Source organism: Eschrichtius robustus, chromosome 1 (assembly GCF_028021215.1).
Source record: "Eschrichtius robustus isolate mEscRob2 chromosome 1, mEscRob2.pri, whole genome shotgun sequence".
Taxonomy (NCBI): domain Eukaryota; kingdom Metazoa; phylum Chordata; class Mammalia; order Artiodactyla; family Eschrichtiidae; genus Eschrichtius; species Eschrichtius robustus.
The window spans coordinates 175473921-175489895 of record NC_090824.1 but is presented as its reverse complement, the minus strand read 5'-3'; the positions used below and the strand labels follow the sequence as shown (position 1 = coordinate 175489895).

At 52.6% G+C, this 15975-nt stretch overlaps 1 protein-coding gene across 6 annotated transcripts in view; it reads right to left on the bottom strand.

Annotated features, from left to right (window-relative positions):
* The window catches only part of PFKFB3 (6-phosphofructo-2-kinase/fructose-2,6-biphosphatase 3), an 83508-nt gene that overhangs the window by 24037 nt on the left and 43496 nt on the right, over nt 1-15975 (bottom strand). For 4 of the 6 annotated variants that reach the window (XM_068559970.1, XM_068559979.1, XM_068559960.1 and 1 more), the window contains exon 1: nt 1431-1594. The exons of 1 other annotated variant lie outside the window; for it this stretch is intronic. In XM_068559970.1, coding sequence (XP_068416071.1) covers nt 1431-1506 — 76 coding nt within the window. In that variant the 5' untranslated portion in view covers nt 1507-1594. Of the gene's footprint in view, nt 1-1430; nt 1860-15975 lie in introns of those variants that run through there. One more of the 6 variants, XM_068560007.1, reaches the window with a different exon arrangement.

Sequence of the window (15975 nt, the reverse complement as noted above, 5' to 3'; positions counted from 1 at the left end):
AGGGGTCAAGCTGGTGGAGGAGCCCCCCACCCCCAGTGTGGGGAGCACCTGGACAGGTCCCCATCAACAGGACGACCTAGGAGCACCCCAGGGCCAGCTCTCCCAACCTCCTGGGGCAGGTCCGGGGTTGGTGGGGGGCGGGGGGGGGGTGTGTGATTCACACCCGGGCAAAGCCTGGGGAGAGGAGCTGTCACCGTGGCCTTGGTGACCATCCCCTGAAAAACGTGGCAGCAGAGAAGGTCAGCAGGCCACCTAGTGCTCAGGCTCTGTGGATACCTAAAAGCCACCTGGAGGGTTTGCACCTGGGAGCCCACATTTACCTCTCAGGCAATCTGACCTGACCTGGAGCAAAACACCACTGTCTCGGCCTGGCCACCTGATAGGCTCCTGGGCGGGTTCCCTGGAGGAGTGGTGTCGCCTTCAAGAGGTGGCTCTCTCCCTGGCTGGGGACGGAGCCCAAGGTAAACCTTCCCAAAGCATTTATGGGCCGCGACGGACAAGGCGAGGAAGTGAACTGCCAGCAAACTCCGAGCTCAGTGAGTGTCTGTGCGCGCGCGCGCACGTGGGAAACGTTGCCAACTGTGCAGTCACCCATCCGCAGAACCCCCACCCAAAACCTGCACAAAGGCTTGGTTCCAGACAGCTCTCTTGTAGGACCCAGCACAGGAGCTAGAGGTGGGAGCGGGCAAAGGAAGAGAGGAGGGAGGAAGACAGCAGTAAAGACAGAGAAGACAGAGGTAAAGAACAGAACTAGAGAGAGGAGATTAGAAATTCATAGAAAGGAGGAAAGAAAAACACGAGATATATAAAGAGAGAGAAACATATAGAAAGATGGAGTGAGCGGGGGTGGAAATATAGAGATTGAGAGATAAATATATAGGAGGGAAAGGCGAGATGGAAAGAGGTAAAAAGGAGGGAGGGAAGGAGGGGGAGAGAGAGGAGGGGAGGTAGCGACGGACAGAGAAAGGGGGCTGAGACCCGAGGAGGCGCGGTGGGCGCCCGGGAGCGGGGCCCGGGCCGGGGAACACGCCGACGTTCCTTCCCACGCCTCCCCAAAGCGGAGACTTTCTGCCGCGCTCCGCGCCTCCCGTCCCGTGCGCTCGCCGTTTCCGGGTCCCTCTGCGCTCCCGGCGCGAGCGGAGTGGAGCTCCGCGGAGACCCCGGGCCGGGCCACAGCGCCCCTGACGCCGGCCAGGGTAGGCGCAGCGCCCGCGCCGTCCCCGCCTCGCGCCGAGGCCGGCGGGGAGGAGCTGGGGGCGCCTGGGCCGGGCCTCGGGGACGGCGTGGAGGGCGGCGCCCGGCGCGCCCGAGCGCGCCGGAGGAGGGGAGCCGGCACAAAAGCGCCCGGCCGGCGCCCGCCACACAATGGCCTCGCTGTCCACACGGCGCGCCCTCCCCGGCAGCCCGGCCCCGCGCACGTCTGCACTCACATCTGGGCAACGAGGGGCGGTGGTCGACCGGGATCCAGATCTTCTGCACCCGGCTCTGAGTCAGCTCCAAGGGCATCTTCTCAGCCGAGACTCGGCGGTCCTCCGCCCCTTCTGAAGAATTCGGACTTGGGGAGGAGAGCGATCTGGCGACCCCCGAAACAAAGGGGGGAGGGGGTGCGTGCGCGAGAGCGCGGCTTTTTGGAAACGTGCTTTGTGCTAAATCACGGACGCTCGCCCGAGGCGTGAGGCTCCCAGAGAGCGGCGTGAGGGCTGGGGCTGCACCCGCAGCTCCCGCAGGGCTGGACTCTTCCGCTCGGGAAGCCCCGGGATGCTCAGAGCGCCGTGACAGCCGCGGTCCCCGTGTGCCGGCTCGAGTGCGCCGCGGTCCCCACCAACTCGCCTCCTCTCTGGCTCTGCTGGGATGCCCAGCGCTCCTCCCGGGCTTTTAAGAATCCGGGCCGGCAGAGACGCACACGTCAGCCCCAGGGCGGGGACGCATTCCTCGTGTTCCATCCCCCTTTCACGTGGAAGGAGGGTGGCCCAGCCAGGAGACAGCCTGCTGGCGCCCCCTGCAGGCCGGCGACATCGGCGCGCCCGGCTACTGAGGTCCCTCGGATAACGCCCTAAACCAGCCCTGGCTGAAAGTGCTACTCCGTGAGCCTCCTCCTATCATCCCCTAAAAGCGACCTGCACAGTTTCCCAGAATAATCACCTCAACTGCGCTGGGAGGAAAGAAACAGCACCGTCCAGTGTGGTCCACGGAGCCCCTCTGCCGAATCTCCTGGCATGCTTAATGCATCCTGCTGACTCGGTCTCTCTGGGAATGGGACACCCATACTCTGCCTTTTTAGCACGAGCTCCGGGTCAGGCACAGTCAAGGTGAAGACGCGGGTTTAGGGTTAAAGGTTGCAGAGAGGTTAGAGGGGACCCGGGGTGGGGGTGGTGTCTCTGCCACCCTAGAGGGAAGCCAGAGGGAGGATGCTGAGAGCGCCTGTGGGTCACTCCTTGCCGGAGCTGCTCCCTAATAATACCTGTGAGTCACCCACCACGGGCCCCGCCACCCACGGGGAGAGGGCTTCCCTGGTCCTTCGTCCTCACCGCGCCCAATTTCCTGAATTCCTTAGAAACCCCAACTTGTGCTGAACATTGCTCCCCCAACACCCAGCCCCCAAGACCTGGAACCCCGGGTCCCGGAATGCCGGGCACGAGGAGGGGGTGGGAGAGACCCGGAGGCTGGACCAAAATGGAACGTGGCATCTTGGTTTTCACGGTGACCGTTTACAATATTTTCGATATAGCCTTATCTCTCCGAGTAGAAGAGTAAATAAAATAGATCCTATTCCGACGTGCAATTCATGACTTGACTGCAAGCCCCGGAATAACTATTGGGAGGCGCCACCATGATTGTGCAAACCCCTAAAATTCGTGCCATTTAACCGGCGCAGCCCTACTGCATCTCTTCCTCGCCAGTTTTTGGTGTATGTGTCCCTTCTGCATCCCCGGTCCCCGCAGCTTTGCATCAGCAGGCGACATGTGGCAGTCGTGTAGTCAGGTCGGTGGCCGCTCTGTGAAGATCTGGGCTGCTTTGAGCGGGGGCTGCCGCCCGCACAGGGCATGGCATGTATGTGGCTTTGGAATGCGATGCCTCGGTGCGCAGCGCAGCCCTGCCCTGCAGAGGTGTATCCCTCACGCTGGGCTGCGCCGTGATTGGAAGGAGGCGGCGCTCGCTGAAACCCACACCGCCACGGAACAGTCTGCGCAGAGGCTGCCACACGTCGCTCACGTACCGCATGGCTCGGCTGGGACTGCGCCCGCTCCCTGGCGGCCGTCAAGCGGCTCCCGCCTGCCCCGCCCCCCCGGGCCTCCCCCTTCCTCTCACCCCAGCCCGCCCAGAGGCGGGGAGCGCCCAGCGTCGCCCATCGGGCGGGTGCCCCAAACCACCCCCCAGCCCGACCTCCACCCCAGGCACACCCCCAGTCCAGGCATCCCCCTCCCAGCCCGCCCAGGGTCGCGGAGCGCCCAGTGTTGCCCACCCGGCGGTACCCTCGACCCCTTCCCCCCCGCCCCGCGCCCCGACGCCCACTCTAGGCACCCTACTAGCCCGGGCATCCCCCACTTTCCCCGCATCCCAGCCCAGGGACGAGTGTCGCCTACCGAAAGGGTGCCCTTGACCTCCTCCTCCCCCCGCCCCGCCCCTACCCTGGGTACCCTCCCACTCCCACCCCCACCTCCCTCTCCTGAGTCCCTGCTCTCCTCCCTCCCATAGCTTTGCTGACAGTCTGGTTTCGGCGCTTGGGCAGCTGTTCAGAAACCCGAGTGCACTGCATTTGGACTTGTTTTTCTGTACCGGGAGCAAATGCCAGAGATGACACCCTATAGCGCCCCAGGGAGAGTCCCACTCCACTCCTGAAATAAGAGTGGTCTGATCCAAAGAGGAAAATAGCAGCGAGGGAGCGCTGGCGCCCGCGCCGGAAAGTCGCTGGGGCCGGGGTGGGGACGGCTGCAGCCCTACAAGCGTGCACACTTGTCTCTCCCGGAGGACCCAGTGTACCTGGTGTACCCGCGTGCCTGTACTTGCCCACCGATTTTTTTGCACACGCTGAAGGGCAAGGCAGGGGATGGCGGTCCAAGCTTGAAAACAACTGTGGGTCTCAGCTCAGCGGGAGAGTGGTCCACACCAGTGAAGGCACATCTTTAATCTCGTCATCTGGAGGATGTGTCTGACCAGGGTCCAGCTCTGAGGGCACCAGGCAGTTGACGTTCCTCGGAGCTTCTAGCTAAGTATTCACACTCCACACCCAGACCTGGTGCCTTCCCAGCCCGGGTGTCGGTAATGCCTAGAGCCTTAGGCGTTCTGGCTACAGAGCAGAGACTAAGTTCTCCCTCATCACCTCCTACACCTAATGGGGGCCAGCAAATGGAAGTTTCACGTAATCCCCCTCCCACTTCTGATATCTAAGTGCAAACAAACTGGGAATGAGTGGGGGGCTAGGACAAATTTACACTTTAAAATAAAGGGGGGGTAGGGCAACTAGAACTGCAATCCTCAAGTGCCATACATTAGCGTAGCATCCTTCTGCAAGCTAACACTGATTCACTGCAATGCCGTTTACAAACAACCCAACTGCATCTGAACTCCAAGAACGTACTGGTTCAGTGTTTACTGTTTTAGACACCCACCTCTTTCCCTAGTTCTGCTAACGACCGCATCTGTATCCAACTATCCAGGACTTTGACCAACTCCCCCCAAGCCGACGATCAGAACGCCGTCCTTCAGAAAAGGCAGCAGAGAATGTAAAAATTCCTCGAATACGATGATGGTTTTACAGATAGGACAGCTCCAAGTACTGGGGCGGGTGGGGGGGATTCTATGACCCCTGGTCCTAGGCATTATTAAGGCTAGAAGGAATTTTCCAGATAATCCAGTCATCCTTTTAAATGAGTAAAGGGAAGTAGCGATTAGAGGGGTTAGAACTAGGCCAAAGGTCAAGGAACCCAGCCAGTTAGGACCCTCTACTTGACACAGTGGGCAGATGGCCCCCAAGGGACTTGTGATGACTACAGCCTGACCTGGGGGTGCTGAGTGGAGTCCTGATGAGGGGCAGAGCACACTGTGACTCAGACCACCTCACCCAGAACAGCTGAGTGGTCTGGCAGGAGAGAGCAAAGAAAGCCCTCCTTGCACAGTAGTGCCTGGTGTGGTGCTTATTTATAGCGAATTCCTTAGCTAGCTCCAGACTCAGAAAGGATGGTGGGGGTGGGTTTTCTCCATGACCTCTCTCTTCTCAGTTCCCTCTGCCGGCCAAAGGCATCTAACCCTCACCCCTGCTCCCCGATGCTGCTGTAACTTCAGCCAAAAGCAACCCCGTTTCCACGATCAGAAGCCAGCGAGCCAGATTTAAACATTGAAACCATGCTGGAATCTACCTCCTTCTGTCCAGTGAGAGGAGGCAGAACAAGCCATGGCAGGCGTGAGCAATCAGAAGTTGCTAATTAGACACAAAGTGTCATCATTTGCTCCTGAGAACAATCCTGTGTCTGAGAGAGTGAAGAGAGACGCCAAATAAAAGACTGAAATAAGCCCTTACCTCACTGCCCATCCAAAGCCAAAGACGGGAGAGGGCGACATTTTGGTTTTTTTTCTAAATAAAATGTAACTCATGTGAATGGGAACACAGGCACGGACGTCCACACGATGCCACAACGGCAGGTTGAAAACCCAGTTCAAAACTTGCACACAGAGGTTTATAGCAGCTTTATTCATAATCACCAAAACGTGGAAGCAGCCAAGATGTCCATCAGTAGGTGAAACGATAAATAAACTGTGGTGCCTCCAGACGATGGGATATTATTCAGTGCCCAAAAGAAATGAGCTGTCAGCCACGATAAAGACATGGAAGAACGGTAAATACATATTCCTAAGTGGAAGAAGCCAATCTGAAAAGGCTACAGACTGTATGATTCCAACTCTATGACATTCTGGAAAAGGTACAACTATAGTAAAAAAGATGAATGGTTGCCAGGGGTTGGGGGGAAAGAGGGATGAATAGGAGCAGCACAGAGGATTTTTAGGGCAGTGAAACTGCTCTGTATGATCTTACAATGATGGATACATGTCCTTATACATTTGTCCAAACCCATTAAATATACAACACCAAGAGTGAACCCACAGTAAACTATGGACTTTGAGTGATAATGATGTGCCCATGTAGGTTCACCCTTAGTAAAAATGTACCATCTGGTGAGCGACATTGATAACAGGCGAGGCTGTGCGTGAGTAGGGGCAGGGGGTACATGGGAAATCTCCATACTTTCCTCTCAATTTTGCTGTGAACCTAAAACTGTCCTAAAAAATAAAGTCCATTTTTAAAAAATCATTCCTCTTCTACAAATGTCACGTACACTTTTCTCCAAATGAGGGGACTTACCCATCTCATTACGAGAGTATCAGGACAGTTAAATGTGGCCATGACCTGGCTCTGGGTGAAGCGTCACAACTGAAGTCCTACTGAACCAGCAAGTTTCCTTTCCTTCTGCCCAGTCCGCGGTCCTCCACTTCCTGCAGGCCTTTCCTCTTCTGAGTGTACGCCCCTGACCTTGGGACCACGCTATTAAAACTGCCCCTGGGTGTTTCACACTTAGCATCCCACCAGGCTCCTGTTCTGAGAGTATTTTACACTCCCTGTCAACCTCCTCACCCTATATCAAGACATATGTTATTTGTGTTTAAAAGTATTACTTTATGACTTCAGAATATGTGTGCTTTTTAAAAATCAGATATTCTGTAGTCTAGTTAACAGTCCTGTACCAACGTCAATTTCCTGGTTTTGATATTTTACTACAGTCATATAAGAGGTCACCATTAAAGGAAGCTGGGTGAAGGGTTCATGGGACTCTACGTACTATTTTGTAACTTCTTGTATTTCAAAATAAAAAGTTTTTTAAAAACTGCCCAAATTTTAAATCGATGATAGCTCAGTTTGCTCAAATTCTGGAGGAAAAAAGAAGAAGAAAAGCATAGATGGTATATAGATCCAGGCATTGAGGGAGAAGGGAACTGACGGAAAGGTAGCCAAGAACTCTGTAGTGATTTGCATGTGTTCCTAACACCTTTGCTTCTTGCAAATGACACAAATATACAAACAGAATTTGCACAAATCCTGCACCTGTGGAAAAACGGAATCAAGCTCAAGCTGTGTTTTACTTGGGGTGGGGGGATGATTCTATTTCTGGGCTTTGCGTAGATCGTCGGGAGAATATTGGTGGGTTTGTAGTCTTTGTTGTCACCAATTTGCATGCACAACACAAAATAAAGAGAAGACACATGCAGAGTTCAGCTGAGGACTCCAGACGGCTATGCTGAGCCTGTCTTTCCCGGAGGGGAGAGGAGCCACAGAGATAAGCAGCTCACTGTGCATCTTCTGGCACATGTAATAGATGCTCACAGGCAGTGGCTGCGTGTCAGACACAGAACAGGCTGCACCGGAACCTCAACAAGCTCGGGTCCAGCCAGGAAGAGCAGGTGATCACACAGCTGTCATCAAGGTGTTCCGTGCTCCATCTCGCTCCGGGTATGACAAAGAAAGATCTCCCACGCCCAAGAGCTTGTAATTGAAGACCAGAGGGGGAAATGTACACGAATTAGAATACAAGCAGGGAACTAAGAGAGAGGTGTTGGGTAAGATTATGCCAAATGCAGGCTCAGGGTAAAGTCCAGGTTGAGAGAATAAGGAAAGTTTGCATGTAATGGGGGCAGATCCGCTGGGAATTTCATATCCATTTCATTGTCCTTCAGCCTCTCTCTGCTAAGCCCAAGAGCAAACATGGAACTAAAAGTCAGTATCTCTCATTTCTTCCCACATGAAACAAGTATTCACTGAAAGCAACTGTCCCGGGGTCTCCAGAGTCAAGTGAGATGTGGTCCTTGTCAGAATTATGAATTCATTTTTGAATTTCACAGTGTCCCTAACACACAAACACACACAGACACGCACACGCGTGTGTGCGCGCACCCCTACCTTTTTCCCTTAGAGTTAATGAAACTGAGGCTCAGAAATATTACATTACTTCCCTGTGATCACATAGCTAATAAGCAAAGGAATAAAAAACAAGTTCTCCGGCTAGGCTGGTATTCTTTCAAGTGTCACCCAATTAAATTACTTTCCAACTAGAACATTCAGTCTTCTTCTCAATAACAAAGTCAACAATAAAACTTTGGATCCAAGTGGTTTCTATGACAATGTCTAAATTACTTAGTATTTGGATATAATGAGGAAATAAGAATCGTCTTAAGAAACGATTATGAAGATTAATAACTAAAAACTTTCAAATGAACCTACAATGTAAAGTGCTACTTAGCATATGAAGACAGAGAGATAGCCTCCCAAAGAGTCCCAGCCCTCATACTGGGACAGCCTCGCCTACTGATGCAGAAAAGGCTCATGGTCGACACCACAGCTGAGCTAATTTAAAAAGAAATTACTATTTTATGAAATAAAACTGTCAGCTTTAAAAAATTTTTAAAAAGAGGTAGAGGAGGCTTTGGGCTTTCTGTGTACTTCTCAAAGGTTTTCAGATGTCCTAATTGATTAGCAAAGGGAAAGAAGAAAAGAAAGATCCTATTTCTCAGACACTATTCAAATTCTTCGATAAGCTTCAAATTTCTATTGTTGATAATACATCTTTACGGCCAGGCTGTCAACAGCACGACATCACCGTAGCTGCAGGGCAGCACTGGCCCATAGGAGCGACAGCCTTGGCTTAAGATTTTCCAGTTGTGAGAAGAAACAGGAGAAGCTAACAGCAGCACTAGATCCTAGGTAACCTCACATAGCCCAGATACTGTCCCTTCAACACGTGCTGTGACAAGTTGGCGAGATGGTCCACATTCCATTTTGTATCCTGCATCTTCGGTCGCCCTTCCAGGTATCTGGAGTAAGAGGCGTCCAAGTGGAGACACACAGACAGAGGCGCTGGGGTAGGATCTGGATTCAGGGAAGAGCCAGGTGGGTGGCACAGAGAGGATAGGAGAGTGAGGAGGGGGCGGGGCAGTCAGGGGGCACCTTGTGGACCATCAGGATGACTGGCTCCTGTTCTGAGAAAGAGGAAGTCCCCAAAGGGCACTGAGAAGGATGACCAAGAGGACGGGAGGGACCTTCCTCGCTTTCACAGCTGTTTCCATCCCGAGGGGCCTGGAACAGAGCCGGGCTGGTGGCACGTATCCGTCAACACTGGTTGACAGAATGCATGTTTGGTTAAAGACTGGCCTCTGGGGACTTCCTTGGTGGTCCAGTGGTTAAGACTCCACGCTCCCAATGCAGGGGGCACAGCTTCAATCCCTGGTCAGGGAACTAAGATCCTGCATGCCACAGTGGCAAAAAAAAAGACTGGCCTCTGGTTACGGTGCTAAGAACAGGTTATAATAAGCAGGTAATGGTCTTGGGATCCTGAAATAACCGTTAGCTCCAGGATCTCCACTCTGGGTGTGTAAGGAAGATGGGGTCAAGGGGAGCTCAAGAGACAGGCCCCTGCGTGGAGACAGTTTCTCTTCCACTCCTCCCGCAGAGAGCATTTATCCTATGAAACTAGAAGAGGAGACCAGGCCAGAAACCTTTATTCTGGAAAATTCCTCTCCAAGGCTTTAAAACAAGAGGCGGGGGTGGGGTAGAAAAAGATCGGGGTGCTGAAACCCATAACTGGATGTTGGGATCCGTAACCACACTATACGTTGTGGTAAAGGGTCCTCAGATCCTGAAAAAAGTTGCCGTCTGCAGTGAGGATAAATTAATGGGTACTTTGCTGAGAAACTATGTATCAGCTTCTGATACATAGCTCCTGCCAGCAGCCCTGACAGGAACCCACATGCTCCTTTCACTGCCCCGCCAGGCACAGAATCCCCCTAACTCCCGCTTACCTGCCCTCACAGACAGCCCACCGGCGAGCAGACCTGAATGTTCTATTCTGACCAGCAGCCATGACCCTCCTAGAGACGTACCAAGTGTGCAATCTAGATTAAATACCATTCTCTCACCAGTTTGGTTTGTGACTTGGTCTCCCTAGGCTTGACCATCTCTGGCTGCACTGCTAAAATCCAGCTTCTAAAGAAGAAAATCTGAGGACCAGACACCGGGGCACAGGGACCCCACACAGACAAGGCTGGCCACCCGTTCCTCTCTGACACCAACCTGGTTTGTTTTCATTGTGAGCATGGATATATGCCCTAGAACACTTGTGGCTTTGTTTCTTATCAGAAGAGTTTCCCAATGACAATATTTTATAGACACAAACACAGAACAGAGATCGAAGAAACAATCCAGAAGTGAAGAAAGACCCAGATAAACTGATGTAGCAGCTCTGGGTAAACTCACTGTGGAGTAGGGAAAACCATGGCAGCTACTAAGCCACCCCAGATGTCCCCTGTCTGAGGGTCTTCTAGGACCTGCACGACACTCTCTCCCAAATCACAGATGGAAAAGAAACAGGCAAAAATCCACCTCTGCCATGAGAAGAGGGCTGCGTGACTTTCAGTAGGTGAAAGATTTTCAGAGTACATCACTAGATAAACTGAGGATAAGTTGGACAACTCTGGAGTTATTCTTTTTGATAGCTCTTGCTGTTTCTTCATCAGTAAGAAAGCTATCACTCAGCCATTAGTCATGGTGGATGAAGAGGCCAGAGAGATGCCAGGGAGAGTGTGCAAACGCCTGAACAGTGATTACATCCACTAAAGACTCAAACAACCCAGCAGCTCTTCACTGCCCCAAGGCAAGCTCACAACAGCACAGCTGCTTGTCAAATACCTGTTACCAGCTTTAGGAGGGCCAGCGCTGCCCTGATACAGAAGGCTGGACTTTGAATCTGCACCCAGACACTTAGCACTGCTCCCTGGGGACAGTGTACACATCCTACCTGGCCCTCCTCTGCCACCCATCCCCCAGTGCCAGTAACTCCTTTATGCAAAAAGGCAGTGGATGTAGCAGCATTTTTCGCAAGAACCAAAGGCCCAAGTGTCCATCAAGAGATGAACGGAAAGACAAAATGTGGTCCATGCATACAGTGGAATATTATTCAGTCATGAAAAGGAAGGAGGGGGACTTCCATGGTGGCGCAGTGGTTAAGAATCCGCCTACCAATGCAGGGGACACAGGTTCGAGCCCTGGTGGAGGAAGATCACACATGCCGCAGAGCAACTGAGCCCGTGCACCACAACTACTGAGCCTGCGCTCTAGAGCCTGCGAGCCACAACTACTGAAACCCGTGCGCCTAGAGCCTGTGCTCCGCAACAAGAGAAGCCACCACAAGGAGAAGCCCGCACACCGCAACGAAGAGTAGCCCCCGATCGCCGCAACTAGAGAAAGCCCACGCGCAGCAACGAAGACCCAATGCAGCCAAAAATAAATAAATAAATACATTTTTTAAAAATTTAAAAAGAAAAGGAAGGAGGTATTGAAACACACTGCAACATGGATAAACCTTGAAGACACTACAGGTATGGACTGAGTTGTGTTCCCCTAGAACTCATATGCTGAAGCCCTAACCCCTAGTACCTCAGAATGTGACTGCATTTGGACATACAGTCTTTAAAAAAGTAATTAAGTTAAATGAGGCCATTAGCATGGACCCTCATCCAACCTGACTAGTGTCTCTATAAGAAGAGGAATTTGGAAATTCCCTGGGGTCCAGTGGTTAGGACTCCGTGCTCTCACTGCCGAGGGCCCAGGTTCAATCCCTGGTCAGGGAACTAAAATCCCATAAGCCGTGTGGCATGGCCAAAAAAAAAAAAAGAAGAGGAATTTGGACACAGCAAGACATACCAGGTGTGTATGCCCACAGAGGAAAGGCCCTGTGAGGACACAGCAAAAAGCCGGGCATCTGCAAGCCAAGGAGAGAGGCCTCAGGAGAAACCCAACCTCATCTTGGACTTCCAGCCTCCAGAACCATGAGAAAATAAGTGTCTGTTGTGTAAGCCACCCAGTCTGTGGTATTTGTCATGGCAGCCGGAGCAAACTAATACAATTATGCAAAGTGAAAGAAACCAGACACAAAAGGTTATGTACTGTGTGATTCCATCAATGGGAAATATCCGGAATAGGTAAATCCATACAGACAGAAAGCAGATTAGTGCTTGCCAGGGGCCGATGAGAACAGGCGTGACTGCTTACTGGGGATGGGGCTTCCTTTCCAAGTGATGAACGCGCTTTGGAATTGGATAGAGGCAAGGGTTGCACAGCACTGTGACTGTACTAAATGCCACTGAATTGTGTGCTTTAAAATGGTTCATTTTAGGGGCTTCCCTGGTGGCGCAGTGGTTGAGAGTCTGCCTGCCAATGCAGGGGACACGGGTTCAGGCCCTGGTCTGGGAAGATCCCACATGCCGAGGAGCAACTAGGCCCGTGAGCCACAATTACTGAGCCTGCGCGTCTGGAGCCTGTGCTCCGCAACAAGAGAGGCCGCGATAGTGAGAGGCCCGTGCACCGCGATGAAGAGTGGCCCCCACTTGCTGCAACTAGAGAAAGCCCTCACACAGAAACGAAGACCCAACACAGCCAAAAATAAATAAATAAACCCAAAGTTTTAAAAAAAAAAACCCACTTATAAAAAAAAATAAAAATAAACAAATAAATAAAATGGTTCATTTTATGTTATGTGAATTTTGCCTCAATTTAAAAAAAAAGACAGCGGATGAGGGAAGACAGAGAGTGATCCGAAAAATGAAGATATTAAACCTGTTCAAGTTAGGACAGGGTGGTAAACAAGACAGAGGAGAAGAGGATACTCGAAAGACCAGGAGAAAGCAAACTCGAGAGACCGGAGAAAAACAGAAAAGACACGGTCGGCCCAGACCTCTGCATCCACAGCCCAGTCTGCACCTGCCGACTGGCAGCCTTCCCCCACTTTGCTCCTTACCCAGGCCCCTTGTCATCAACCACACAAGGGGTAGGGAAGGAGGAGAGGGGAGGAGACCGAACAAAATCATTTCACATCGTGTTCATTCCACATCAGGCGGGTGTGACCTGCTGTACCAGAGTGGCTTTGCTCAACGATGCATCGGGGACAATGCCCACCTATATACAATGGGGTTTTCGTATGAAGAGTGCACAGCAGAGCCCCTGGCACACAGTGGGCTCACGATTTTGTAGCCAAGAGCTCTGTGCAAAGCGAGCCTTCAGCTTTCTCCAGACCCTGCATCTCACCCTGAACTCTCAGCCAGGTGGTGGCATCTAAGCTAGAAAACAGGTTCCCTGATTCCTCCACCTTCGCCACTCCACCCTGCTCAGTGAAATCCATCACATAGCTGGGAGGCTGCATTACTTCCTGTAATAGTCACGGTTCTCCTGAGAAATATGTATGTATGTACAAAAGGACGCTCATTATACGGTTTTGGAGGCTGAGAGGTCCCACCAGCTGCCGTGTGCAGGCTGGAGACCCAGGAAAGCAGGGGGGATTCACTCAGAGCCTGAAGGCCTGAGAACCAGGAGCTCCGAGGTCCGATGTCCAAGGACAGAAGAGGATGGACACCCCAACTCATGCCGAGAGAGCGAGTTCGCCCTTCCTCCATGCTTCTGTCCCACCCAGGCCCTCACCAGACAGGATGGTGTACACCGCTTTGGGGAGGACCATATGCTTTACTCAGTCCGCTGAATCAGAGGCAGTCTCTCCAGAAACATCCGCGCGCACACACACCCAGAAATCATGTTTTACCAGCTACCTGGGCACCCCTTGGCCCAGTCAGGTTGACACATAAAATGAACCATCACTCACCCCAGTAGCCACTCTTCCCATCATCCTTAGCAGCAGAACCCCCGTTTTTAGCTAAACAATCTCCTGGCTAAATGATGATTTTCAGACTTGCAGGTTAGCCATGGCTGAGGCGAAGGTGGAGCCAGGGGAGAGGGTCAAGCTCCCAGCCGCTCCTCCGCCCGCACCTGGCACCTTCTTCTGCTGCTGGAACAGCTCACATCCCCACCCTCCACACCCTGCATGTTCCCTAGGCTGTTTCCACACCGCATCTACAAACCCCAATCTAGAAATCTGACGGCCCTCCCGCAAAGCCTCAGCTTGAACCTGTGGCTTCGGGCTGGTCATTCTATTATTAGATGGGCTGCTGGCCAGACAGACAAATGTCCCTTCCTGCAACTTCCCTCAATTCTCTCTCTTCCACCTGCCCCCTCCTCCAGGGCAGATGCCCACCCTCCAAGCTGTGTGAGCAGCCGTCGTGTCCCCATGAGACATGCACTCTTCAGGCTCAGAAGCCCACTCCTGGGCTTTAAAGCAGCGTGAACACAGCCTTCCACGGCACACAGCAGAGCAAGAGTGGACTGGCCCCACGATGTGAAAGGAATCAGGTTCTAGGGAGGAGTGAATGATGACTGACACCATAAGACCTGCTGTTAATACCACAGCCAGGCTCTTGAAATGACTGGCAAAAAGCGATACTAGGGAACCTATGGATAACCCAGGTTTGGATCCTCAACTACGCAAACCAGCCCTGTCTGGTCTCCAAAGCTTATTCAGCGGGAGTGGGGGCAAGGAAGAGACTGCAGGGTGGGGAGGAGCGTGGGCTAGGGCTGGGAGCCTGGACCCCGCCCTGACCCTGTCTGTACCAGGTCACGGGATTGCCCTCTCTGGACCCAAGTTCCCTCCTCTGCCCATGAGCCCTCTAGATGGTCTGGAAGCATCTCCTCCACTTCTCCAAGGATTCTAATTGCTCTCAATGAAATGCAAATAGAAACTGGATGGTAATTACTAGACTATAAGCACTTAAAACACAGAGAGCTATTCATCCGTGTATCACCAGAGCCTGCCATCATGTCAGGCACACAGGACGTCTTCAGTATGTTGGATGAAGGAAAAACGTATTTGCAGTGATGCTATATGGCTCACATCATGGGCTGGAAGTAGCCTCCGTAACCACTCAGGGAACCCCAGGGCTCGGAGAGGGACAGAGAGCCACTCGCCCTGGTGAGCAGCTGGCTCATCTGGAAAATCCGGATAATCGCTGCCTGTGCACCTGGCGAGGTGGGGAAGGGGGTCAAATCAGATGCCACGGAAAGTGCTCAGGCAAACACTCCAGTACTCAACACATACATGAAGGTTAGCATTTTCTGAATCATCCAGGCCCAGCCCGAGGTGGTGGCTGAGGCGTGTTAGTAGACTTCTTCTCCTCTTGAGGCTCCACGACCTGGTCTGCAGCCCTTGGTTTCCTCAACACACACACACACACACACGACCTGGTCTGCAGCCCTTGGTTTCCTCAACACACACTCACACACACACACAAACACACATGACCTGGTCTCCAGCCCTTGGTTTCCTCAACACACACACACACACACATACACACATGACCTGGTCTCCAGGCCTTGGTTTCCTCAACACACATACACACACACACACACACACACATACATGACCTGGTCTCCAGCCCTTGGTTTCCTCAACACACACACACACACACACATACACACACACACATGACCTGGTCTCCAGCCCTTGGTTTCCTCAACACACACACACACACACACACACACACACACACGACCTGGTCTGCAGCCCTTGGTTTCCTCAACACACACACACACACACACACACACACACACACACACACACAGAGAAGAGCCGAAGTCAAAACAACCGAGGCTCCCGACCCAGGACCCTGGTGAGGACAGAACTGACAAGCAGCCACCTTCTGCCGTGTGGTGAGCGCCCAGGGCGATGCACCGGGAGCCGAGGTTGAGAAAGTGGGGAGCAGGCTGTGTGGCAAGCCTGCTTACGCCCCACGGCGCATGCAGCTCTGCAATTGCCAAATCAGAGCTGACATCCTTTCCCCTCTCTGTTCCCCCTTGTACTTCTTCCTTCTCCCGGTGGAAAACATTCTAAAAATAGAGCCAAATCAAGCCAAAAAAATGTTTAAATGCAGGTTTTAGAAAACAGCACTGAGTAGATGTTGGAAAGCCTACAGCAGCTGGGCAGTGCTAACGCCTAGCGTTCAAGTTAGAGGGGCGGGTGGTCTGTAATCGCTGCGCTAAGACCACACTGCGCATGT